This window comes from Macaca nemestrina, chromosome 17 (genome assembly GCF_043159975.1).
Source record: "Macaca nemestrina isolate mMacNem1 chromosome 17, mMacNem.hap1, whole genome shotgun sequence".
Taxonomy (NCBI): domain Eukaryota; kingdom Metazoa; phylum Chordata; class Mammalia; order Primates; family Cercopithecidae; genus Macaca; species Macaca nemestrina.
The window spans coordinates 66,777,555-66,802,491 of record NC_092141.1 but is presented as its reverse complement, the minus strand read 5'-3'; the positions used below and the strand labels follow the sequence as shown (position 1 = coordinate 66,802,491).

General features: G+C 49.4%; 1 protein-coding gene and 1 non-coding gene across 7 annotated transcripts in view; both read left to right on the top strand.

The window, feature by feature from the left end:
• Positions 1-9,159: 9,159 nt before the first annotated feature.
• Positions 9,160-24,937, top strand: part of LOC105472073 (coiled-coil domain containing 200) — a 33,440-nt gene continuing 17,662 nt past the window's right edge. For all 6 annotated transcript variants that reach the window (XR_011615861.1, XR_011615863.1, XR_011615860.1 and 3 more), the window contains exons 1-2: positions 9,160-9,534; positions 19,401-19,489. Coding sequence is in view for 1 of the 6 variants with exons in the window: in XM_071083210.1 (XP_070939311.1) it covers positions 9,432-9,534; positions 19,401-19,489 (192 nt within the window). In the remaining 5 variants the exon portion in view is untranslated. The remainder of the gene's footprint in view (positions 9,535-19,400; positions 19,490-24,937) is intronic.
• On the top strand, positions 9,178-9,368 carry LOC139359703 (U2 spliceosomal RNA). Its single transcript, XR_011616064.1, has one exon. It is a non-coding gene; the product is annotated as a U2 spliceosomal RNA (small nuclear RNA).

The following is a 24,937-nucleotide window of genomic DNA, read 5'->3' as shown; positions in this document are numbered from 1 at the left end:
GAGGGAGGCGAAGGGAAGAAGGAGGGAGGGAGAGGGGAGGGGAGGAGGGAGGGGGAGGAAAGAATAGCCCCATAGAGTTCTTCGTGTCTTTTTCGTTCTGGGTTTTTCCTCCTGAAGGGCAATGAAGCCGAAGGAGCGTTCCCAAGATCCCAGTGATTTACAGGCTCTTTTCTGTTCAGCAGTTGGCAGGCAGGGCACGGCGCGTCTGGGGCGGGGCGTGCAAATTTTAAATGGCTGTTTCTCTCGGGAGTTATGGGAGCAAAAAAGGAAAGTGAATGTCCTCCGAAATAGTAACAATATTACTCAGGCAAGTTTTAAAATTTGGATAAAGATACACAGTTTCAACGTAGGAGAGAGAGTTATTGAGGGTGATATCTGTCACCCTGAGCTGAGGATGTGTGGAGAAGGAGTGCAGTGGACGATAGGTTCAATTCTACGGAGCCTGCTCTGACGCCATTTACGCTGTAAGGTTCCCAACGCCCTTTACCCCATAAACGCCATCATCTTCCTCGCCCCCGAACGCCTTCTGCGCCATAAACGCCGTAAGGCTCTCGTGGACAGTCTTCGAGCCTGTTTCACGCCGTTTGTGCCGTAAGGCTCACAACGCCGCGTACGCCATAGGCTCGCATCGACGGTCCCAGAGCCTGCTTTATGCCATTTACGCTCTAAGGCTCCCAACGCCCTTTACGCCATAAACGCCATCATCCCCCCAACGCCTCCTGCGCCATAAACGCCGTAAGGCTCACGTCGACTGTCTTCGAGCCTGTTTTACGCCGTTTGTGCCGTAAGGCTCACAACGCCGCGTAGGCCATAGGCTCGCATCGACAGTCCCAGAGCCTGCTTTACGCCATTTACGCTCTAAGGCTCCCAACGCCCTTTACGCCATAAAGGCCATCATCCTCCCAACGCCCTCTACGCGATAAACGCCGTAAGGCTCACGTCGACAGTCTTCGAGCCTGTTTTACGCCATTTACGCCGTAAGGCTCACATCAACAGTCTTCGAGCCTGTTTTACACCGTTTGTGCCGTAAAGCTCACAACGCCGTTTACGCCCTAAGGCTCGCCTGGACAGTCCCAACGCCGTTTACGCCATAAGGCTCGCATCGACAGTCCCAGAGCCTGCTTTACGCCATTTACACTATTAAGGCTCACATCGACAGTCTCCGAACCTGCTTCACGCCCTTTACGCCATAAGGCTCACAACGCCGCCTCTGTTTTTACATTGGCCGCCTGTGCTTTGGAGAGCTTAGTTGCTTTCGGTTTCACTTGGTTGCGGCGTGACGATCATTGAGCTAAAGATTACTGCACTCACATCGGTCTCCATCATTCTCCGTAATCTGACTGCTCTTTGCTATTACTTGGTTTACTCACATACAGTATGCAGATTGTTCCATTTAAGTTCAGCGCCCGTACTTCACTATCCCGAGTGGGACTGCTTTTTCATTTACGTGTCTCCATCCAAGGCAGTCTAAACATTTTTCTATTCAAGTTTGCCGCATGTGTTTCACTATCCAGAGCCGGACTGCTTTTCGATTTACGTGGCTTTGTGGGATGCGGTAGGAAGATGGTTGCATTCAAGTTTGCCGCCTCCACTTAACTGTGCAGAATCTGACTGCAGTCAGATCTGTATGACAGATGTTGCACTCGTTTTCTGCGGGTACGTCACTATCCAGTCTACTTTTTCCATCAACGTGGCTGAGTCATATGTAGTATGACTGTCAGAGGCGTTGGAACCCGAAGCGACCCCATTTTGAGTGAGGGCTAGAAAAATGAGGCCGGGATTTACGGGCGTGCATTCTCTGAAGGATATTCCTAGCTGTCAGATGTTTACGGTTAAGGGAACAAATTAATGTTTACTAAGGAGACCCGAGTGTCCAGATAGCTGGATATCTGGAGAACAAAGACGTTCCTAATTTTGCTTTAAAGATAGTAATAGGGATTCTTGCACAATATAATAATTAAAATTAATCCTTTATCACAAACCCTTGTAGCAGAGCACCTCTCCCCATGTGTACACGCATTGTACCTAGGGTGGATACGTTCCGTCTCTTAGTTTCGGGAACGTCCTACTCTGTCTTTGGAGTAGCTGTTGTTTCACTTTACTTTCTTAATAAACTTGCTTTTATTTTGCACCGCGGACTTGCCCTGAATTATTTCTTGCGCGAGATCCAAGAACCCTCTCTTGGGGTCTGGATCGGGGCCCTTTTCCTGTGACATATTTCTGGCGACCACAGATGGGACGGTAGTGCTTTGGGTAAGTGTTGGGGCCCTATAACATATTTCTGGCGAACGACGGAAGGGAGGATACTGAAGAAACTCACCCAACCCAAAGGAAGTAGATTGCAGCACTGATTGGACGACTTTGGGTAAGGGGTGGAGTGCCCGGGTAAAGAATGGGATTGGGTTAGAGACCCAACTTAGTGGAGTTAGAGTCTTTCCTAAAAGAGAGTGGGTTAGAGGCCCCTCTTAATAAAAGGCAAGGATGCTTGACCTCGGGTTAGAGGCCCAACCTAGGAGGGTTAGAGTCCCTTCTAAGATTTAGGGGGTTAGAGGCCCCTCAGTGAAGTCCCTCTCGGCTAAAAAATAGGTTTCACACCGCAAGCTATGCTCTTGGTATTAATCTGCCTCGTCCTCCTTGTCTTGGTTGCTGTCTCCGTTTCACTGTCATTTGCAGGAGACTTCATTTAACTGGTCTTAGGGATTTTACCTTATTCTTCTCCTGTGTCCTTCCCGATTTCTCTCCGTTTGCTTGTGAAACACTGAGAACAACAAGCATTGGAGGATCCGTCTCTAAAATTGCTGATTGAGATTTGGTATTTAACAACTATGAGCAATAAGATTAGATAGATATGGTTCTGTTTTGTTGCTGCTATGCTAAGTGTGATTGAGAAGCATTACGATGGAAATCAGGGGACTTTTCTCCTTGCTGTTTTGTTTCATTTTGCACACTAAAAAAGCTCCTTCATGGCCAAGTGCGGGGTCTCACGCCTGTAATCCCAGCACTTTGGGAGGCTGAGGTGGGCCAATCACCTGAAGTCAGGAGTTCAAGACCGTCCTGTCTAACACGGTGAAACCCCGTCTCTACTAAAAATACAAACACTACTCGGGTGTGGTGGTGCACGTCTGTAATCCCGGCTTCTTGGGAGGCCGAGGCAGGAGAATCGCTTGAACCTGGGAGGCGGAGTTTGCAGTGAGCCGAGATTGCACCACTGCACTCCAGCAGCCTTAACAACAGAGCGAGACTGTCTCAAAACAAAAACAAAAAAAACTTCCCTTTCCTGGGTTCGGGCAAACCGGCTTCGCTTTGCTTTTCCAATCCATACTGCTGCTATTGCTTGCTCTGGTTGTTCTTATCTAAATCCTCTTCATTTATTGTGCCTTATTTGACATTTTTGTCGAAGTCCATGTTGTGGTTTATCTAAGATTCATGGCTCAGCTCACTTATGTTATTTGGATAATGTGAATCATGTTTGATGAGAGGAAAAGAAGAAAAAGATCTAGACATACTAGGTGATCCTTTAATGCAAGCCCCGCCGTGGTTCAGCGGGCATTTTTGGGTGGAGCAGAACCTCCTTCTGTCAGTTCCGAAGGTTCAGATGTATCAGTTCTTTCTCCCTCTAGTCCACCTGAAAGTTTCTGAGAACCCTTCGTCCCTTCTCCTTACCCAGCTAGTCCCACTCTATACCTACCACTCCCCACGGAACTCAACCCAGCGAGTACTACTCATAGTGGGGCCTCCTATCATCCTATCAACCTCCAAGGGGAAATCTTTGTCCACTTAGAGAAGTGGCAAACTGGGAAGAGGGCACTGTGAGAGTACATGTTCCCTTTTCTACGTCTGATTTGCCTCTATATGTAGAGAAGGTTGGTAATTTCTCTGAAGATCCAGGACAATTTATAGATAGGTTTGAGAAATCAACTCTGACCTATAGTTTAACTTGGTAGGATCCGCATGTTTTGTTGTCTCTGTGTTGTACAGTGGAAGAGAAACAATGCATTTTGGGGACAGCTAGGACCCATGCAGATGAGGTATTGGCTCGCGACCCGAACCATATGATATATCAGGCAGGAAGTATAGCAGTTCTAGATCAAGATGCAGAGTGGAACTATCAAAGGGGCAGTGAGGACTTGGGGAGGAGAGATCATATGGTCACTTGTTTGTTGGAAGGGATGAAGAAATGGATGAAAAAGCCTATTAACTATGAACAGGTTAAGGAAGATTCTCAGGATAAAGATGAGAATCCAGCTTTATTTCGAGGGCATTTAGTTGAAGGAATTAGGAAGTATATCACTGATCCTGCCTCAAAGAAAGGACAAACCCTTTTGGGAGGATATTGTATAACCCAGTCTGCCCCTGATATCCACAGGAAACTACAAAAAGCAGCTGTGGAGGCCGGGCACGGTGGCTCAAGCCTGTAATCCCAGCACTTTGGGAGGCCGAGACGGGCGGATCACGAGGTCAGGAGATCGAGACCAGCCTGGCTAACACGGTGAAACCCCGTCTCTACTAAAAATACAAAAAACTAGCCGGGCGAGGTGGCGGGCGCCTGTAGTCCCAGCTATTTGGGAGGCTGAGGCAGGAGAATGGCGTAAACCTGGGAGGCAGAGCTTGTAGTGAGCTGAGATCCGGCCACTGCACTCCAGCCTGGGTGACAGAGCGAGACTCTGTCTCAAAAAAAAAAAAAAAAAAAAAAAAAAAAAAAGCAGCTGTGGGAGCCGGTGTGGTGGCTGAAGCCTGTAATCACAGCACTTTGGGAGGCTGAGGCGGTGGATCACTTGAGGTCAGGAGTTCAAGACCAGCCTGGCCAACATGGCGAAACCCCGTCTCTATTAAAAATACAAAAATTAGCCGGGCGTGGTGACAAGTGCCTGTAATCCCAGCTACTTGGGAGGCTGAGGCAGGGGAATTGCTTGAACCCATGAGGTGGAGGTTACAGTGAGCCCAGATTGCGCCATTGTACTCCAGCCTGGGAGACAGAGCAAGACTCTGTCTCAAAAAAAAAAAAAAAAAAAAAAAAAAACCCACTATGTGGCTATGTGTCCCTAGACTCCTACGAAACAGCTTTTGGATATGGCATCTTTAGCTTTTAATAACAGGGGCAAAGCAGAGACTCTCCTTTGCAGCACTATAGAAAGGATATTACCTCTATTTGACAGATGAGAAGTGATTTTCCCTAGTGCTCACATAAGGCTTTCCTTCCTCTAGGCCTGGCATTTCCACAAGAAGCTTCCCAACTACCCAAATCAGAGAGGTGTCATCCTTATGCCCACGCTACGATTGCAAACCATGAGACTGCATATGGTTAACAGGTGGCTTGGGTTCAAATGCTGACCTTGCTTCCTTTTAGGCAAGTTGCTTAGCCTCTCTGAGTGTCACTCTACACAGTGCTGTTCCCTAGAAATATGAACCTCACATGTAACTTTAAATGTTGCAGTAGCCGTATTTTTGAAATAAAATAAGAACAAACAAGGAAATTAAGTCTAATTTCATTTAACTCAGCATATACAAAATATCACTTCGACAGGTAACAAACAGCTTTGGAAGGCCGGGGCAGGAGTATCACTTGAGGCCAAGAGTTCCAGGCAAAACTAGGCAACATAGGAAGACCGTGTCTCCATAAGAATTAAAAAACGGGTCAGGCGCAGTGGCTCATGACCGTAAGCCCAGCACTTTGGGAGGCCCAGGCAGGAGGTCAGGAGTTAGAGACCAGCCTGGCCAACATGGTGAAACCACATCTCTACTATAAATAGAAAAAATTAGCCATGCATGGTGGCACGTGCCTGTAATCCCAGCTACTCGGGAGGCTGAGGCAGCAGAATTGTGTGAACCCGGGAGGCAGAGGTTGCAGTGAGCCGAGATCACACCACTACATGCCAGCCTACGTGACACAGCAAGACTCTGTCTCACAAAAAAATAAATAAATAAAACACTTAGTTCGGGAACAGTGGCTCAGGACTGTAATCCCAGCATGTTGGCAGGCCGAGGCAGGTGGATCACTTGAGGTCAGGAGTTCAAGACCAGCCTAACCAACAAGATGAAAGCCAACCAGTACTAAAAATACATGAATTAACTGGGTCTGGTGACCCGCACCTATAATCCTAGCTACTCGAGAGGTTGTGGCAAGAGAATCGCTTGAAACTGGGAGGCGGAGGTTGAAATGAGCCCAGATCGCCCCATCGTACTTCAGACTGGGCAACAAGAGTGAAATTCCGTCTCAAAAAAAAAAAAAAAAAAGGCTCACGCCTGTAATCCCAGCACTTTGGGAGGCCGAGGCGGGCGGATCACAAGGTCAGGAGATCGAGACCATCCTGGCTAACACAGTGAAACACCGTCTCTACTAAAAATAAAAAAAAATTAGCTGGGCGTGGTGGCGGGCGCCTGTTGTCCCAGCTACTCGGGAGGCTGAGGCAGGAGAATGGCGTGGGCCCAGGAGGCGGAGCTTGCAGTGAGCCAAGATCGCGCCACTGCACTGCAGCCTGGGCGACAGAGCGAGACTCTGTCTCAAAAAACAAAAAGCAAAAAAATCTTAGTATGGGTACAGTGGCTCATGATTGTCATCTCAGCACTTTGGGAGGCCGAGGTGGATGGATCACTTGAGGTCAGCAGTTCCGGACCAGCCTGGCCAACAAGGTGAAACCCAATCTGTACTAAAAATACAAGAATTGGATGGGTGTGGTGACCTGTTCCTGCGTCCCCAGCTATTAAAGAGGCTGTGGCACCAGAATCATTTGAACCCGGGAGGCAGAATTTGCAATGAGCCGAGATCTCATCACTGAACTCCACCCTGGGCCACAGAGCATGGCTATATCTAAAAAAAAAAAAAGAAAAAAAAAATAGGCCAGGTGCAGTGGCCCACGCATGTAATCTCAACACTTTGGGAGGCTGAGGCGGGCAGATCACCTGAGGTCGGGAGTTTGAGACCAGCCTGACCAACATATAGAAACCCCATATCTCATAGAAATACAAAATCAGCCGGGCATAGTGGCCCATGCCTATAATCCCAGCTACTGGGAAGGCTGAGGCAGGAGAATCACGGAAACCCAGAAGGTGGAGGATGCGGTGAGCTGAGATGGCTCCATTGCGCTCCAGTCTGGGCAGCAACAGCAAAACTGTCTCAAAAAAACAAAACGAAAACAAACCAAAAAGGCCGGGCACAGTGGCTCAGGTCCATAATCCCAACACTTTGGGAGGCTGAGGCGAGTGGATCACCTAGGGTCAGGAGTTCGAGACCAGCCTGACCAACATGGTGAAAGCCCATCTCTATTAAGAATGCAAAAACATTATCAGGGCGTGGTGGTGGGCGCCTGTTATCCTAGCTACCAAGAAGGCTGAGGGAGGAGAATAACTTGAAACCGGTAGGCAGAGATGGCAGTGAGCCAAAACTGCGCCATTGCACTCCAGCCAGGGCGACAGAGCAACAATCCATTTGAAAAAACCAAATATATATATATATATATATATATATGATATACGTATATATATGTATACATACAATATATACACATATATGTCACATATAAAGATAAAATTAGCCAGGCATGGTGGGAGGCTGAGGGAGGAGAATTGCTTGAGCTCAGGAGTGGAAGGTTTCAGTGAACTGGAATCCCTCAACTACACTCTAACCTGGGCAAACGGGTGAGTCGCTGTCAAAAAGGAAAACAATAGTAAACAACATAAAATTTATTTTTGAGAGTTTTAATCATTTTATATTGTTTTCTAAATCCCATGTGTATTTTAAACTTACAACACAGAACCATTAGAATTGACCAACATTCGAGATAATGCGCCTAAAGCCCTCAGCCCTCAGCTCTCCGCCGAAGTTGGGTTAGGAAGGAGGAAGGGAGAGGTAAATGCTGACCCCGCAGGCGGCAGTCTGTGCCTCGGAGAGAAACTTTATCGCAACCTTGCCGGGGGCCTTGACGCCCATCCTCCCGCAAGAGCACCCCGGCAGTCACCCCTGCCCTCTGGTGTCCTGCCACCCCGAGCCCGACCTTCCCCCTTTACCCCCGCGCGGGGCCAGTAACCTCCTAACTGCGTCTTCTCTGTTTCGGGCTGTCGTGCTCATCACGTTTGCGTCGTTTCTTCGCTCCACAAACGTTTACTGAGCGCCTTCCACACGCCAGGCACCAGACTAGCGCCGGCAAACGGGGATAAGTACTGGGGAGGGGTCCCAGCCCTCAGTGATGGGATTTCAGAGGGGGAGATAAAGGATTGCCCAGAAGGGTGGTGAGTGGAATAGTTGATATAAACAACGGGGGTGCGACGAAATACATAGGAGGGCTGCTAGTCACGTATGGGGTGAGTGCCCAGGGCCCTTAATTAAGGGAGGCTTCCTGGACGGGTGACACCCAAGCGGAGTCCTGACAACCTGCGTCAGGAGTAGCCAGGCGAGGAGGAGGTGAAAGGAATCCACGTCCCGGGCAGAGAGGCAGCTTTCCCTGCACAGCACAGGACACGGTCCGTGCACAGAAGCCACAGGAGACGCAGGCACAGGGGCTGGGGAGAATCCTTGCCGGGCCCTCGCCATCCACGCGCCGCCTCCCTCTGCCGGGTGTCTGGTGTCAGCCTCCCGCCCGGCAGAGGAACTCCAGCCCCTGCTCCCGGAAGCGCCTCCAGGCCTTCGGCTTCCCTGACTCGGAATGGGCCCCTCGTCCGGCGGGTACGAGGCCGGTCTCCCCGCCCGCTGGTGACGAAGTAAAGGCCCGGCGCCGCCCGGGCTCCTGCCCTGGGACCTCGTCTTTCTCCAGGAAAAGGTGGACCGCTCTCCGCCGAGCGGTCTCTTCCACAGACCCCTCTCGCCTTCGCCCCCAGTCTCCTTCGGTTCTGTCTTCGCGCTGGCTGGGTACAAACCAGGAAGTCGCCCCCAGCGGAGCCCCGGCTCCCCGAGGCAGAGGCGGCCCCGCCCCGGGGGCGGAGTCAACCGCGGAGGCCGCGCCCTCCGTGAAAGGGCGGGGTATGCAAATTGGAAATGAAAGCCCGGGAACGCCGGATCCAAGCACGGGTGTAAGATTTCCCTTTTCAAAGGTGGAGAATAAGAAATGAGCCCGAGTGTGTAACGGCGTCCATAGTGGGGTGGACGAGACAGAGGGGATGGGGCAAGGAGCGCGGGTGGGGCTCTCACCGCGACTTGAATGTGGATGAGAGTGGGACGGTGACGGCGGGCGCGAAGGCGACGGCATCGCTTCTCGGCCTTTTGGCTAAGATCAAGTGTAGTATCTGTTCTTATCAGTTTAATATCTGATACGTCCTCTATCCGAGGACAATATATTAAATGGATTTTTGGAGCAGGGAGATGGAATAGGAGCTTGCTCCGTCCACTCCACGCATCGACCTGGTATTGCAGTACCTCCAGGAACGGTGCACCCCCTCCGGGGATACAACGCGTTTGCTAAAAGTAGAAGGGGCGAGAGAGACAGAGAGAGAAAGAGAGCATGGGCGGGGCGGCTTGCACGCCAAGCGTCTGTGATACGCCGTCTTGCCGGCTCAACTGCTCGTTGGAGTACCGTGGGGTTTCTGACCTGCGGGCGGCAGACGGTAGGCCTTGCGGCACGCTTCCATTTACGCTGTGACGGCAGCGCTTTGGGAAGGCTACGACCCCCCCGCAGCCGACTGACTACTCCCTTGGAGGTCGTTAGATCTCAGCTTGGCAGTCGAGTGGTGGTGACCTTTTAAGGGAATGGGATCCACCCGGAATTGAACTCACTCCCTTCCTTCCTCTCTCTCTCTCTCTCTCACTGTCTCTCTCTCTCTCTCTCTCTCTCTCTCTCTCTCTCTCTCTCTCTCTCTCTCTCTCTCTCTCTCTCTGTCTCTCTGTCTCTCTCTCTCTCTCTGTCTCCCCCCCTCCTTTTTGGTATCCCCCCTCCGCCCCCCCACAAGTTCTGGGGTACATGTGCAGGACGTGCACGTTTGGAACATAGGTGTACGTGTGCCACGGTGCTCTGCTGCACCTATCAACCAGTCATCTAGGTTTGAAGCCCTGCATGCGTTGGGTATTTGTTCGAATGCTCTCTCTCCCCTTGCACCCCACGCCCCGCCAGGGCCCGGTGTGTGATGTTCCCCTTCCTGTGTCCATGTGTTCTCACCGTTCAACTCCCACTTAGGAGTGAGAACGTGCGGTGTTTGGGTTTCGGTTCCTGTGTCGGTCTGCTGAGAATGAAGGACATGAACTCATCCTTTTTTATGGCTGCCTAGTAATTCCATGGTGTATACGTGCCACGTTTTCCTTATCCAGCCTATCGTTGATGGGCATTCGAGTTGGTTCCAAGTCTTTGCTACTGTAAATCAACATACGTGTCCATGTGTCCTTCTAGTAGGAACTTCTTCCTCTTCGGCCCGCTGAGTAGCTGGCACTTGAAGGCAGGTGCCAACGCACCGGCGACACGCTTCCGTGTTTGCCCAGGAAAAACTGCGGTGCAGGTAATATAAGCCATGTATCGGGGAACGCACAGGAGCAGAACTCGAGTCCAAGCATCGTGGCTCCGCCGTTCATGCTTGATGCATCTGTAGGCTCCGTTCTAGGTATGCACATCGTTTACGGGATCAGCCACCGGCAGTTGCCTTGCAACCGTGATGACAAATCTCTGCCGGCTCTTTTGGGTCTCATCCCTGTATCTATAAATTGCATCCCAACATAAAGATCGGAATGTTCCTTTTGCTGGCCCAATCTCTCACCCTTTCCAAACTCCAGAAATCTTGTCTGTCCTCCGCAAAACTCCCCCTGCTTCTTTCTCTGAAGGCGGTCTTCAGGCCGGGCACACTGGGAGGATCGCCGGAGCCCGGAAGGCCGCAGTGAGGTGAGGTGAGATCACACCATTGCACTGCAGCCCTGGCTGCAGAGCCGGAGCCCCGTCTCGAAACAAACAAACAAACAAACACACAAAAAGAAAGAGCCCAGGCAACCTAGTGAAACCCTGTTCGGGCTGGGGCTTATCTGCACCCCAGCTATTCCAGGGGCTGAGGCAGGAGGATGGATGGAGGTTGGGAGGTGGATGCTGCGCTGAGCAGTGACTGCACCGCTGCACTCCAGCCTGGGTGACAGAGCCAGACCCCATTCCAAATCAATAAACATAAAAATAAAGGAACCAGTTTGTAGAAAGCGGAAGAGGGACCCTTTGAACTTCAAGCCTTCAATCTACAGCTGGGGATGGACGGGTTGGAGCAGCAGGCTAGAGCAGTGACCATCTTTGCAGGGATTCACGACCCTGATCTATCATCTGGCGAAAGAAGACGTGATCTCTTGCAGGGAGGGCAGGTGGACTACGTGTGAACTCTTATCGTTTGTTTAAGTTTTAGGTGTCATTCTGAGGGTTACGTGTAACCGTGAATGTGCAGCCTTTCTCCCTTGAGAAGGGCCTGGCCCTTTTGGTTACTCATTGATTCTCATGAACCGGTACTCTCTTCTCTAGTTTCACATACTTTTCTTTTTTGTAATTAGTAATGTTGCATCAGTAAGACTGTTTCAAGTTTGTGGGAATATTCACATTCAATTTTAATTCCCATAGTTCCTGGGAGAGGCAGCCATTTTGAATTTGCATGCCCCGCCCCAGAGAACCGGAGCTCTCTCCTCCCTGTCCGCCGGTCAGCCACTGAATAGAAACGCCCTGGTAAATCACCGCAACCGCGGGGAAGTTCTCTCCTCTTCGTTGCTGTTCAACAGGAAAAGCTTAGAACGAAAGAGACGAAGAGTTCTGTGAGGCTTTTCTTTCCTTCTCTCTCTCTTTCTCTGTTTTTCTTTTTTCTTTTTTTCTTTTCCGTTTTCTTTTCCCTTTTTTTTTTTTTTTTTTTTTTTTTTGAGACGGAGTTTTGCCCTTGATTCCCTTGCTGGAGTGCAGTGGCACCATCTCGACTCACTGCAACCTCCGCCTCCCGGCTTCAAGCGATTCTCCTGCCTCAGTCTCTGGAGTAGCTGGAATTACAGGCCTGCGCCACCACGCCCAGGTAATTTTGTATTTTTATAGAGAAACTGGAGTTTCGCCATGTTAGGCAGGCTGTTCTCGGACTCAGGTGATCTGCCTGTCTGGGCCTCCCAAAGTGCTGGGATTACAGGCCTGAGCCACTGTGCCCGGTGGTTACAGAAGTTCTTTTTTTCTTTTCTTGCTTTTTTTTTTTTTTTTTCCGTACGGAGTTTCGCTCCTATTGAGCAGGCTGGGGTGCAATGGCCCGATCTCGGCTAACCCCAAAGTCCGCCTCCCGGGTTTCAAGCGATTCTCCTGCCTCAGCCTCCCGAGAAGCTGGGATTACAGGCATGTGCCCCCACGCTCGGCTGATTTTGTATTTTTAGGAGAGACCGGGTTTCTCCATGTTGATTAGGCTGGTCTCAAACTCCTGCCCTCAGGTGATCCTCCCGCCTCAGCCTCCCAAAGTGTTGAGATTACAGGCGTCAGCCACTGCGCCCGGCGGTTACAGAATTTCTAAGCTGCAAAGCATTTAAGAGGTGATTTGGGTGTTAAAAGCATACAGGTTTTTGTTGTTGTTGCTGCTGTTGTTTTTATTTTTTTGAGACAGTCTCGCTCTGTCGCCGAGGCTGGCATGCAGTGGCAAGGTCTTGGCTCACAGCAACCTCTGCCTCTCGGGTTCAAGTGATTCTCATGCCTCAGTCTCCTGAGTAGCTGGGATTACAGGTGCCTGCCACCCCACCCGGCTAAAAATTGTCTTTTTATTAGAGATGGGGTTTCACCATGTAGGCCAGGCTGGTCTCAAACTACTGATGTCAGGTGATCAGCCCGCCTCAGCCTCCCAAAGTGGTGGGATTACAGGCATGAGCCATCGTGCCCAGTAGCATTCAGTTGTTTGTTTGTTTGTTTTAGATGGAGTCTCCCTGTGTCGTCCAGGCTGGAGTGCAGTGGCACAATCTCAGCTCACTGCAATCTTCATCTCCCGGGTTCAAACAATTCTCCCACCTCAGCCTCCCAAGTAGCTGGGACCACAGGCACCTGCCACCACGCCAGGCTCATTTTTGTATTTTTAGTAGAGATAAGGTTTCACCATATTGGCCAGGCTGGTCTCAAACTCCTGACGTCGTGATCTACCTGCCTAGGCCTCCCAGAGTGCTGGGATTACAGGCATGAGTCACAACATCTGGCCAGCATTCAGTTGTAAAAGTGAAACAAGCCAGGAGCAGTGGCTCATGCCTCTTGTCCCAGCCCTTTGGGAGGCCGAACAGATCACAAGGTCAGTAGTTCAAGACCAGCCTGGCGTAGATGGTGAAGCCCCATCTCTACTAAAAATACAAAAATTAACAGGGCATTGTGGCGGGCTCCTGTAATTCCAGCTACTTGGGAGGCTGAGGCAGAGAACTGCTTGAATCTGGGAGACAGAAGTTGCAATGAGCCGAGATCACACCACTGCACTGCGGCCTGGTCACAGAGCAAGACTCCATTAAAAAAAAAAAAAGCCAGGCGTGGTGGCTCATGCCGGTAATCCCAGCACTTTAGGAGGCCGAGGTGGGTCAATCACGAGGTCAGGGGATTGAGACCATCCTGAGTAACAGGGTGAAACCCCGTCTCTACTAAAAATACAAAAAATTAGCTGAGCGTGGTAGTGGGTACCTGTAGTTCCAGCTACTCGGGAGGCTGAGGTGGGAGAATGGCATGAACCTGGGAGTTGGAGCTTGCAGTGAGCCAAGATGGTGCCACTGCACTCCAACTTGGGCGACAGAGCGAGACTCTGTCTCAAAAAAAACAAAACAAAACAAAAAAAAACACGTTAAAATGAGTATACAATTTCAAAAAATGTGCAGCCTGCAATGCAGTAGAAAAGAAAAACCCAGGCCGGGTGCAGTGCCTCATGCCTGTAATCCCAGTACTTTGGGAGGCTGAGGCAGGCAGATCACAAAGTCAAGAGATTGAGACCATCCTGTCCAACCTGGTGAAACCCGGTCTCTACTGAAAATACAAAAATTAGCTGGGCGTTGTGGCACACCCCTGTAGTCCCAGCTACTCAGGAGCCTGAGACAGGAGAATTGCTTGAACCTGGGAGGTGGAGGTTGCAATGAGCTGAGATTGTGCCAGTGCACTCCAGCCTGGCAACAGAGCAAGACTCCATCTCAAAAAAAAAAAAAAGAAAGAAAGAAAGAAAGAAAGAAAAATCTGAGGAGAAATTCAGGCTGGCCTCAGAAATTTGCATAAGTAACTAAGAGTCATGAAGTTAATCATGAAGACAATGGGGGGAAGTTTCTCCAGGTTATGTCAGAGACCTTCCTGTGGCAGACCCTCCCATCACAGGCTCAGAGGCCTAGGAGGAAAAAATGGTTGCATGGGCTGTGCCCAGGGCCCCCCTGCTCTGTGCAGCCTGGGGACTTTGTCCCTTCTATCCCAGCTGCTCCAACCATGACTAAAAGGGGCCTAGGTACACCTCAGGCTGTGGCTTCAGAGAGTGCAAACCCTAGGCCATGGCAGCTTTCATGTGGTGTTGTGCCTGAGAGTGTACAGAAGTCAGGAACTGAGGCTTGGGAACCTCTGCCAAGATTTCAGAGGATGTGTGGAAATGACTGGATGTCCAGGTAGAGGTGTGCTGCAGGGGTGGAGCCCTCATGGAGAAGGACTGCTAGGGCGGTGTGAAAGGATATTGTGGGGTGCAAGCCCTGACACAGACTCCCAACTGGGGCAGTGCCTAGTGGAGCTGCAACTGCAAGAAAAGGGTCACTGTCCTCCAGACCCCAGAATGGTAGATCCACTGACAGCTTGCACCTTGCTCCTGGAAAAGCCACAGATACTCAAGGCCAGCCTGTGAAAGCAGCCGGGAGTGGGGGCTATATCCTGCAAAGTCACAGGGCAGAGCTGCCAAGGCCATGGGGGCCCATCTCTTGCATCAGTGTGACCTGGGCATGAGACATGGAGTCAAAGGAAATCATTTTGGGGCTTTAAGATTTGACTGCTGCCAGGCATGGTGGCTCACTCCTGTAATTCCAGCACTTTGGGAGGCCAAGGTGGGAGGGTCACTTGAGGTCAGGAGTTCAAGACTAGCCTGGCCAACATGGTGAAACTCCATCTCTACTAAAAATACAAAAAAAAATTAGCCAGGCATTGTGGCATGTGCCTGTAATCCCAGCTACTCTGGAAGCTGAGGCAGGAGAATTGCTTGAACCCGGGAGGTGGAGGTTGCAGTGAGCCGAGATCGTGCCACTGCACTCCAGCCTGGCCAACAGAGCAAGACTCCATCTCAAAAAAAAAAAAAATTTTTTTTTTTATTGCTCCACTGGACTTCAGACTTGCATAGGGTCTGTAACCCTTTATTTTGGCCAATTTCTCCCATTTTGAACAGCTGTATTTACTCAGTGCCTGTACCGCCATTGTATCTAGGAAGTAACAAACTTGCTTTTTTTTTTTTTTTTTTTTTTGAGACAAAGTCTCACTCTGTCACCCAGGCTGGAGTGCAGTGCCATGATCTTGGCTTACTGCAACCTCTGCCTCCTGAGTTCAAGCGATTCTCCTGCTTCAGCCTCCCGAGTAGCTGGGATTACAGGCCCATGCCATCACACCCGGCTAATTGTTTTGTATTTTTAGTAGAGACGGGGTTTCACTATGCTGGCCAGGCTAGTCTTAAACTCCCAAACTCAGATGATCTGCCTGCCTTGGCCTCCCAAAGTGCTGGAATCACAGGTGTGAGCCACCATGCCCGACCCTAACTTGCTTTTGATTTTACAGGCTGGTAGGCGGAAGGGACTTGCCTTGTCTCAGATGAGACTTTGGACTGTAGACTTTTTAGTTAATGCTGAAATAAGACTCTGGAAGACTGTTGGGAAGGCATGATAGGTTTTGAAATGTGAGAACATGAGATTTGGGAGGGGCCAGAACAAAATGATATGGTTTGGCTGTGTCCCCACCCAAGTCTCATCTTGAATTGTAGCTCCCATAATTCCCACGTGTCATGGGTGGGACCCAGTGGGAGGTAATTGAATCATGGGGCCAGGACTTTCCCATATTGTTCTCATGACAGTGAATAAGTCTCACAAGATCTGATGGTTTTATAAAGGGGAGTTCCACCGCACAAGTTGTCTCTTGCTTTCCACCATGTAAGACATGCCTTTCATCTTCCACCATGATTGTGAGGCTTCCCCAGACACGTGGAGTTGTGAGTCCATTAAACCTCTTTTTCTTTATAAATTACCCAGTCTCAGGTATGTTTTTATTAGCAGCATGAGAACACACTAGTGCAGACCTATTGGACCCCAGGTAGCAAATGTAGATGTCTATTTTCCCCCAGCATGCCCAGGGTTAAGGTGAGCCCAGTCAGCTTCCACCAGTTACACTCAGTGGCACAGGTGCAGTTTGTTAGAGTTAGTGCAATTAGATTAGTTAGAGGTGGGCCCAAGGACTTTGGGGATGTGGGTTGAGGGGGTGGGGAGTGGGGTGACAGGTACCAAAGGGTAGCAGAGGGAGGGATGGTAGAGGTGATTGGAGAGTGTGACCCTCAAAGTGGATGGGGTTATGGCAATCGACAATGACAAGACCTAGGGTTAGACCAGGTAAGTGAGTGGCTGGGGTAGTCAAGGCTGAGGTCAAGGAACTGGGGAACTAGGGTGTCGATTGATGACAGGAGTTATGCTGGAGAGACAGTGCTCCAGGAGCTAAAACCTTCAAGGAATAAAGTAAATGTTGGCATGGAGTGACCAGCAGCCAGGAAAGACAACAGCAACAAGGAGGGGTAGTGGGCAGCACAGGTGAAAGGCACAATGGAATGAGAGGTGGGGAGAGCAAACAGAAAGAGGAAAGCAAGCAATGTCCTCAGGGGGAGGATAGAGCAAATGAAGAAAGGGGGGGCCGGGCACTATGGCTCACACCTGTAATCCCAGCACTTTGAGAGGCCGAGGTAGGTGGATCACCTGAGGTCGGGAGTTTAAGACCAGCCTGACCATGATGGAGAAACCCCGTCTCTACCAAAAATACAAAAAAATTTAGCCAGGCATGGTGGCACATGCCTGTAATCCCAGCTACTCCAGAGGCTGAGGCAGGAGAATCGCTTGAACCCAGGAGGTGGAGGTTGCAGTGATCTGAGATCACACTATTGCACTCTAGCCTGGGCAACAAGAGCGGAACTCCATCTCAAAAAAAAAAAAGAAGAAGAAAAGAAAAAGAAGAAGAAGAAAAGAAGAAAAAGAAGAAGGAGGAGGAGGAAGAGGAAGAGGAAGAAAGAAGAGGAAGAAGAGGAAGAAGAAGGAAGAAGAAGGGGAGGAAGAAGGAAGAAGAAGAGGAAGAAGAAGAGGAGGAAGAAGAAGAAGAGGAAGAAGAAGAAAGAAGAGGAAGAAAGAAGAAGAGGAAGAAGAAGGAAGAAGAAGAGAAAGAAGGAGAAGAAGAAGAAAGAAGAAGAGGAAGAGGAAGAAGAAGAGGAAGAGGAAGAAAAGAAGAAGAGGAAGAAGAAGGAAGAAGAAGAGGAGGAAGAAGAAGAGGAAGAAGAAGAAGAAAAGAAGGTGTAGTAACTCAGGCCTGTAACCCCAGCACTTTGGGAGGCCCAAATGGGCGGATCACTTTGAGGTCAGGTGTTTGAGACCAAGCTGACCAACATGGCAAAACCCCATCTCTACTAAAAATGCAAAAAATTAGCCAGTCGTGGTGGGCACATGCATGCAATCCCAGCTACTCAGGAGGCTGAAGCACAAGAATCGCCTGAACCTAGGAGGCAGAGGTTGCAGTAAGCCCAAATCTGGTGAAACCCCGTCTCTACTACAAAAAAATACAAAAAAACTAGCTGGGGGAGGTGGCAGACGCCTGTAGTCCCAGCTACTCGGGAGGCTGAGGCAGGAGAGTGGCATAAAACCCGGGAGGCGGAGCTTGCAGTGAGCCAAGATCCAGTCACTGCACTCCAGCCTGGGTGACGGATCGAGACTCCAGCTCAAAAAAAAAAAAAAAAAAAAGGAAATGGAGACTAGCCACGGACCCAAAAAAAAACTAGCAAGAGTATAAAGCCTACTTTTGGCAATTGTGCATGTGGAGAGGAATGAATGCAGCGTTCTTGAAATCATTGAAATATTAGATCAGGAAGCTGAAGTGGGAGAACCATTTGAGTCTGGGAAGTCGAGTTCATAGTTCTGAAGCCAGTAAAAGTATAAAGAAGCCTTAAATAAAAACTCAACTACAGTTGCATAATATAATGCAATAGAAACATGAATATAACAAACTAATATTTGAAACACAACACTCAGTCACCCAAAAAACAAAAGTTAACCTTCGCTAGAAGTACTATATAACCTTCTATTCTAACTCTCATATTCCAAAGGCCCATTTGACATAGCATCCTTGGATAGAAAAGGTACATAAACAGTAGGCTAGCATAAACACAAAATTACACATGACATGAACTAAAAGGCCGGAAAATTTTAGTAATGCTAGCATTTTGGCTGGCGCCGTTACCGCCCTCCTGTCACGCATATTACACTCACGTCACAGTGAGCCACGACAGGGGCAATTGAGAACTCCCTTTGTTTCTCAACAGGCCTGCTGAAAACAGCAAGCTGTTGGGCATGGTTTATTGTTGGCTACATTTTCAAGTGAATTCTCAGATCGGTTTTTGCCCCATGGCTGAAGCGCCATTTCTAATTTGCATGTCTCGCCCTTTCCCGCGTGGGTAGGCGTGGCTACAGCGGTCTGAGTCCCAGCTGCGGTCCAGCTCTGCTGGCAGGGGCCGAAGGGGGTCTAGACAGTGGTCAGGGGGAAATGGGTGTGGGCACTGTTAAGCAGGAATCTAGACCCAACATGGCGGCATTACCCGGCGTAGCAGGCCTTTTGTTAAAGACTCCCTTCACCCTTGTACACACCTGCAGACTTACATGCGTCAGAGTTCTGGCTGGGCAACCACACTCCACAGCTCACCTGCATTCTACAAGTTCATAAACAGCAGTTTTGGTTGACAGTTTCCAAAGACCCCTTCCTCATGACCCTTACTCAACTCCTGCCCTACTAGTTTCAAGACTCCCCAGGCCCTATTTGCACAACCAGCTTCCCTACCTCTCGGGCTATAAAAAGCCCCTACCCTCCTCCCTCAGCGTGACTTCCTTGGCCCTCACCTTTGGACCGAGGAACCTCGTCCGCGAGTCCTAATAAAGGCTATTCTCACTGCCATTTGCCTTGTGTCTTTGTTCCCAGTTCGGCTCCAGCCTCACTTTACCTTTACAGGCATCACTAGCAGTCTGTGGGAGGGAGTTGGAGGAGAGTGGTCCAAGTTCTTTTGAGGAAAGCCATCGGGTCATCACCGTAAAGACTGGAGCATCCCACGGCCTGGCCGGGTCCGAAGCGAAGGCGGAGCCAAAGGCCCCCTGCCACCCCTCACCCCCTTCCTGGGACCACAGAGAGAAATTGGGCCACGAGACCGCACCCTGAGGGGGCTGCTGCCCTGGGAGTCACAGCCCCATCCCCGTGCCTTGCCCTGTCGGCAAACCACTTAACCTCCTGACTCTGTTTCCCCAGCTGGAAAGCAGAAACACCAATGCCTACCTCGTGGAGTGGAGGGAGCAGAAATGGAGCCGAGGAAGGGACGTGGCTCAGTAGTCTACAATGTGAGTCAGAGTGTCCCACGGGCTTCCCGGGAAGGGGTCATGACTGTGAAATGACTGAGCAACTGTGTTGCCTGAAGACAGTAATATAGGAAGCATTTACTGCTTGGCTTAGTCTCTGTGTTAAGTGCCCTCCTCATTACAAACTTGTGAAAGTTACATACAGATGCAGAAGTTGAGGCAGAGAGGGTAAGCAGCTTGCCCAAGACCACAGGGAGGTAGGATTTGAACCTACCTGTGTGCACTGGCCACAGCATCTTCCCCATCACTCCATCCACCTGTGAAGCAGAGAGCCTAGAGCCAAAAATGGATACCTAGAGAAAGATAATTTGTTCTTGTGTGTCCAGCACTCTATGAGACAAAGCATTGAGCCTGAGACACAAGTCTTCTGTCTGCAAAGAGGCAGGAACCAAGCTGTTTGCTGCAGCAGTTGAGAAGAGCCTTGGCCCTGGCATGGTGGCTTGTGCCTGTAATCCCAACACTTTGGGAGGACGAAATGGGAGGTTCACTTGAGCCCAGGAGTTCAAGACCAGCCTTGGCAACAGAGTGAGAGCCCCATCTCTACAAAAAAAAAAAAAAGTATATATATACAGAAAATGTGCTGGGCGTGGTGGAGCAGGCTTGTAGTTCCAGTGACTGGGGAGACTGAGCTTGAGGGACCACTTGAGGCCTGGGAGGACCACTTGAGCCCTGGGAAAACAGCTTGAGCCCCAGGAGGCCAAAGCAGCAATGAGCTGTGATCAGGCCACTGCACTCCACTCCAACCTGGGGGACCGATTGAGACCCTATCTAAAAAAAAAATAAAAGGGCAGGCAGGGTGGCTCACACCTGTAATCCCAGCACTTTGGGAGGCCTAGGCGGGTGGATCATCTGAGGTCAGGAGTTCGAGACCAGCCTGGCCAACATGGTGAAACCTCATCTGTACCAAAAATACAAAAAATTAGCCAGGCATGGTGGCTGGCACCTCTAATCCCAGCTACTTGGGAGGCTGAGCTGGGAGAATCGCTTGAACCCAGAGGTGGAGGTTGCAGTGAGCCATGATGGCACCATCGCACTCCAGCCTGGGAGACAGAGCAAGACTCCATCTCAAAAAATAAATAAATAAATAAATAAGTCGGGCATGGTGGCAGGTGCTTGTAATCCCAGCTAATCAGGAGGCTGAAGCAGGAGAATCGCTTGAGCCTGGGAGGCAGAGATTGCAGTGAGCCGAGACCATGCCACCCACTGCACTCCAGCCTGGGCAACAGAGCGAGACGCCATATCCAAGAAAAAAAAAGGCAAGGGAAAGTAGCTTAGGCAACTCTGAGGCTTTTTTTTTTTTTTTCCTTTATAAAACAGGAATCTTAAAATCTAGCCTGTAGTCCTGGTGTTCTCTACCCTCATCCACACAGGATCTCTGTTCTCTTTTACCTGGCTTTATTTTACTCAATGGCCCCTGTCACCCAATGTGTTTATTGCATTTTAGCATAGTAGAATGTAAGCTCGAGAGCAGGAATCTTTGTCACTTGTTCATTTTTATATGACTAGCACCCTGAACAATGTCTGGCATATAGTAGCCACTCATATATTTTTTGAATGAATGAATATTAAATATATTAGTATTTCCTAAAATAGAAAGTGATTAGTAAATCTCCTGGCTTGTGGTAAGTATCATGACCCTGCTGGGCTCACTATTTTACTGCCTCTGTGCTCATTTTCATGTCTATCAGGCCATCTTTTGCTTACTAATTTGGTTTCCCAGGTACTGCTTTTTTTTTTATTTTTTGTTTTTTGGTAGAGATGGCTTCTCACTATGTTGCCCAGGCTGATCTCAAACTCCTGAGCTCAAGCAATCATCCTTCCTCAGCCTCCCAAAGTACTGGGGTTACAGGCATGAGCCACCATTCCCGGCCCCCAGTATTGTTTTGAGTACTTAGGGGAACCAAGGGGAAATTTCCCTTCTTTGCCCCCTGAAGATTCAGTGAAAAATCACTGGCACGAGGCAGGAGAAAAGGCATATGATTTTGTTTTTAATGTGTATACATGAGAGTCTTCAGAACAAAGACCCAAAGATACAGAAAAAATTGTCCATTTTAATGCTTATGGTCAATAGAGTATGGAAGGCCATATAGCAATATGAGTGGACAAGACGGCATGCTGTAAGGAGAGTACAATGAGTGGGGAAATCCCTAAGGCCCCTGTCTGTCCAGGTATTTTTTTTTTTTTTTTTTTTTGGCAACACAGTCTCACTCTATTGCCCAGACTGGAGTGCAGTGGTGTGATCATACCTCACGGTAACCTGAAACTCCTAGGCTCAAGAGATCCTCCTATCTCAACCTCTTGGAGTAGCTAGGACTACAGGTGTGTGCCACCACACCCAGCAAAGTTTGTTAAGTTTTTAATTTTTTGTAGAAACAGGGTCTTGCCTTTTGAGACTCAAATTGGAAATTTTTTGAAGCCTTTTTCATGTCTTTCTCCTCAGCCACATGACGAGCTGTTGCTGTCTGTCTCTTTCTCCTTTAGACTTTTGCCACATAGAGGATCTTGAACTCCTGGCCTCAAGCAATCCTCCCGCCTTGGCCTCCTACAGTGTGGAAATTACAGGCATGGGCCACCATGCCTGACCTGTCCACATCCTTGTTGGCTTCTCTGAGCATACATTCCTTCCTTCTGGATATGGGGCAGGATGCTCTGTGGAATGGGGGTCTTACGACCTACAGTCAAACACAGTAGGTCAGGTAATTTCTTTGTGGCCAGTTTTTACAGATAGGACAGAGGGAAAAACAGAGTAATATTTTTAGGCTTGTAGGTTGGCTTTGGAGAAAAGGGCTTCTGGTTTCTATGACCTGCCTCAGGGAAGAGGGATTTTCGTGTCTATGGCTAGCCTCAGGGGAAAATGGGACTGAGAGACAGGAGGAGAGAGTCGGAGAAAAACTTTTTACTTCTGAGGCTGCTGCTGAGGCCTTCATTTTAGGGTATTGTTTTCTGAGCTCACTGTATGCCAGAGTATCTAAGTTTTCTTTTCGGTCTTTTTTTTTTTTTTTTTTTTTTTTGAGACGGAGTCTCACGCTGTTGCCCAGGCTGGAGTGCAGTGGCGCGATCTCGGCTCACTGCAAGCTCCGCCTCCTGGGTTCACGCCATTCTCCTGCCTCAGCCTCCTGAGTAGCTGGGACTACAGGCGCCCGCCACCGCGCCCGGCTAATTTTTTGTATTTTTAGTAGAGACGGGGTTTCACTGTGGTCTCGATCTCCTGACCTTGTGATCCGCCCACCTCGGCCTCCCAAAGTGCTGGGATTACAGGCTTGAGCCACCGCGCCCGGCCTTCTTTTCGGTCTTTCAATAATCCCGAATGCAGCCAGGTATAGTGGCTTACACTTGTAATCCCAGCACTTTAGGAGGCAAAGTGGGAGGATCACTTGAGCTTAGCAGTTTGAGACCTCATCTCTAGAAATAATAATAATAAAAATAAGGCCAGTTACAGTGGCTCACACCTGTAATCCTAGCACTTTGGGAGGCCAAGGCAGGAGGATCACTTAAGCTCAGGAGTTCAAGACCAGCTTGGGCAACATAGTGAGACCTCATCTCTATTAAAAATAGTAATAATAAATAAAATAAAAGTTAGCTGGGCATGGTAGTGCATGCCTGTGGTGCCAGCAAGTTGGGAGGCTGAGGCAAGAGCATCACTTGAGCCCAAGAGGTCAAGACTACAGCGAGCCGTGATTGGACCAGCACACTCTAGGCTGGGCGACAGAAAAAAAAAATCCCAAATGCAACGTTATTTATCACATTTTATACTTGATGAAATTGAGGCTTCTCAACATCCTCAGCCTTCTTCTTCTTCCTCCTGCCAGAGTATAAAGGGGCCCCCCACTCTTGGCTGGCAATTTTATATCTTTATTATCAGTGGATCTTTATTCTCATTCACCTTAGAGGAAAGTGGGTCAGGTTTATAATCTCCATTGAACAGATGAGAAGGCTGAGTTTCAGGAAGGAAATTCGAGCTAACCAAATCTTCCAAGAGATTGACTTAGTTCTGTGATACATATTCAAGAAGGTGGAAACCTGGATGCTGAGGATGGAATGTGAAGAGCCTGACACAATGATTAAGATCACAAGAGGGCCCATGTGGAGTGGCTCATGCCTGTAATCCCAGCAAAACTTTGGGAGGCCCAGGTGGGAGGATCGCTTGAGCCCAGGAGTTTGAGACCAGCCTGGGCAACACACTGAGACCCCATCTTTTTTGGTTTTTTTTGTAGACCGAGTCTCACTCTGTCGCCCAGGCTGGAATGCAGTGGCGCGACCTCTGCCTCCTGGGTTCACGCCATTCTCCTGCCTCAGCCTCCCAAGTAGCTGGGACTACAGGTGCCTGCCACCACACCCAGCTAATTTTTTTGTATTTTTAGTGGAGACGGGGTTTCACCATGTTAGCCAGGATGGTCTCAATCTCCTGACCTTGTGATCCGCCCATCTCGGCCTCCCAAAGAGCTGGGATTACAGGCGTGAGCCACTGCGCTCGGCCAGTGAGACCCCATCTTTACAAAAAACAAAAATATTAGCCAGGTGTAGTGGCACACACCTGTAGTCCCACCTATTCAGGAGGCTGAGATGGGAGAATCGCTTGAGTCCAGGCGTTTGAGGTTACAGTGAGCTGTGATCACGCTACTGCTCTCCATCCTGGACAACACAGTGAGATGCTGTCTCAAAAAAAAAAAAAAAATCACAAGGGTATTGGGTATCAGGGATCAGCCTGCTGCACTCTATCACCCCTAGGAGTGCTGGGTCATCCCCAAGATCCGGTTCTCTCCTTGCTGCAGCAGGGGACAGCAGGGAGCAGCAAAGCAGCCCTTACCTCTCAGTGTGTTATGGCCTCCAAGCAGGCCAGAGGAAACTCATCCATTCTGTGCTTATTTGGTCCATGAGAAAATTCAGGCCCACAGAGGGAAAGTTCAAGGTCTTCCAGGTGATGGATGACACCAAGGGTCAAGGTCCAGGCTTCCAAGTGACCACACTCCGTGATGGTGCCTGATTTCACTTATTTTTGAGACAGGATCTCACTCTGTCCCCAGGTATCAAGCAATGCTCCTACCTCAGCCTCCTGGGAAGTGAGAAGCTGAGACTACAGGTATGCGCCACCGCACCTGACTACTTTTTAAACTTTTTGTCAAGGCAGGGATTTCCCTATGTTGCCCAGGCTGGTCTTGAACTCCTGCGTCAAATGATCTACCACCTTGGTCTTCCAAAGTGCTGAGATTACAGGTGTGAGCTACCACGCCTGGATGATTTCATTTATTCAGAGAGCACATTTTTGTTCCATATTTTTATACCTCAGAAACCAGGATGCAACTTACATCCAATGCCAGGAGAAAGCACTACAGCTGTTTAAATGTCAGCATCTTTTTTTTTTTTCCTTTCTTCCTTTCTTTCTGAGGGGTACATAAAATAATGGTGCCTCTCACAATCCATGACATCTTA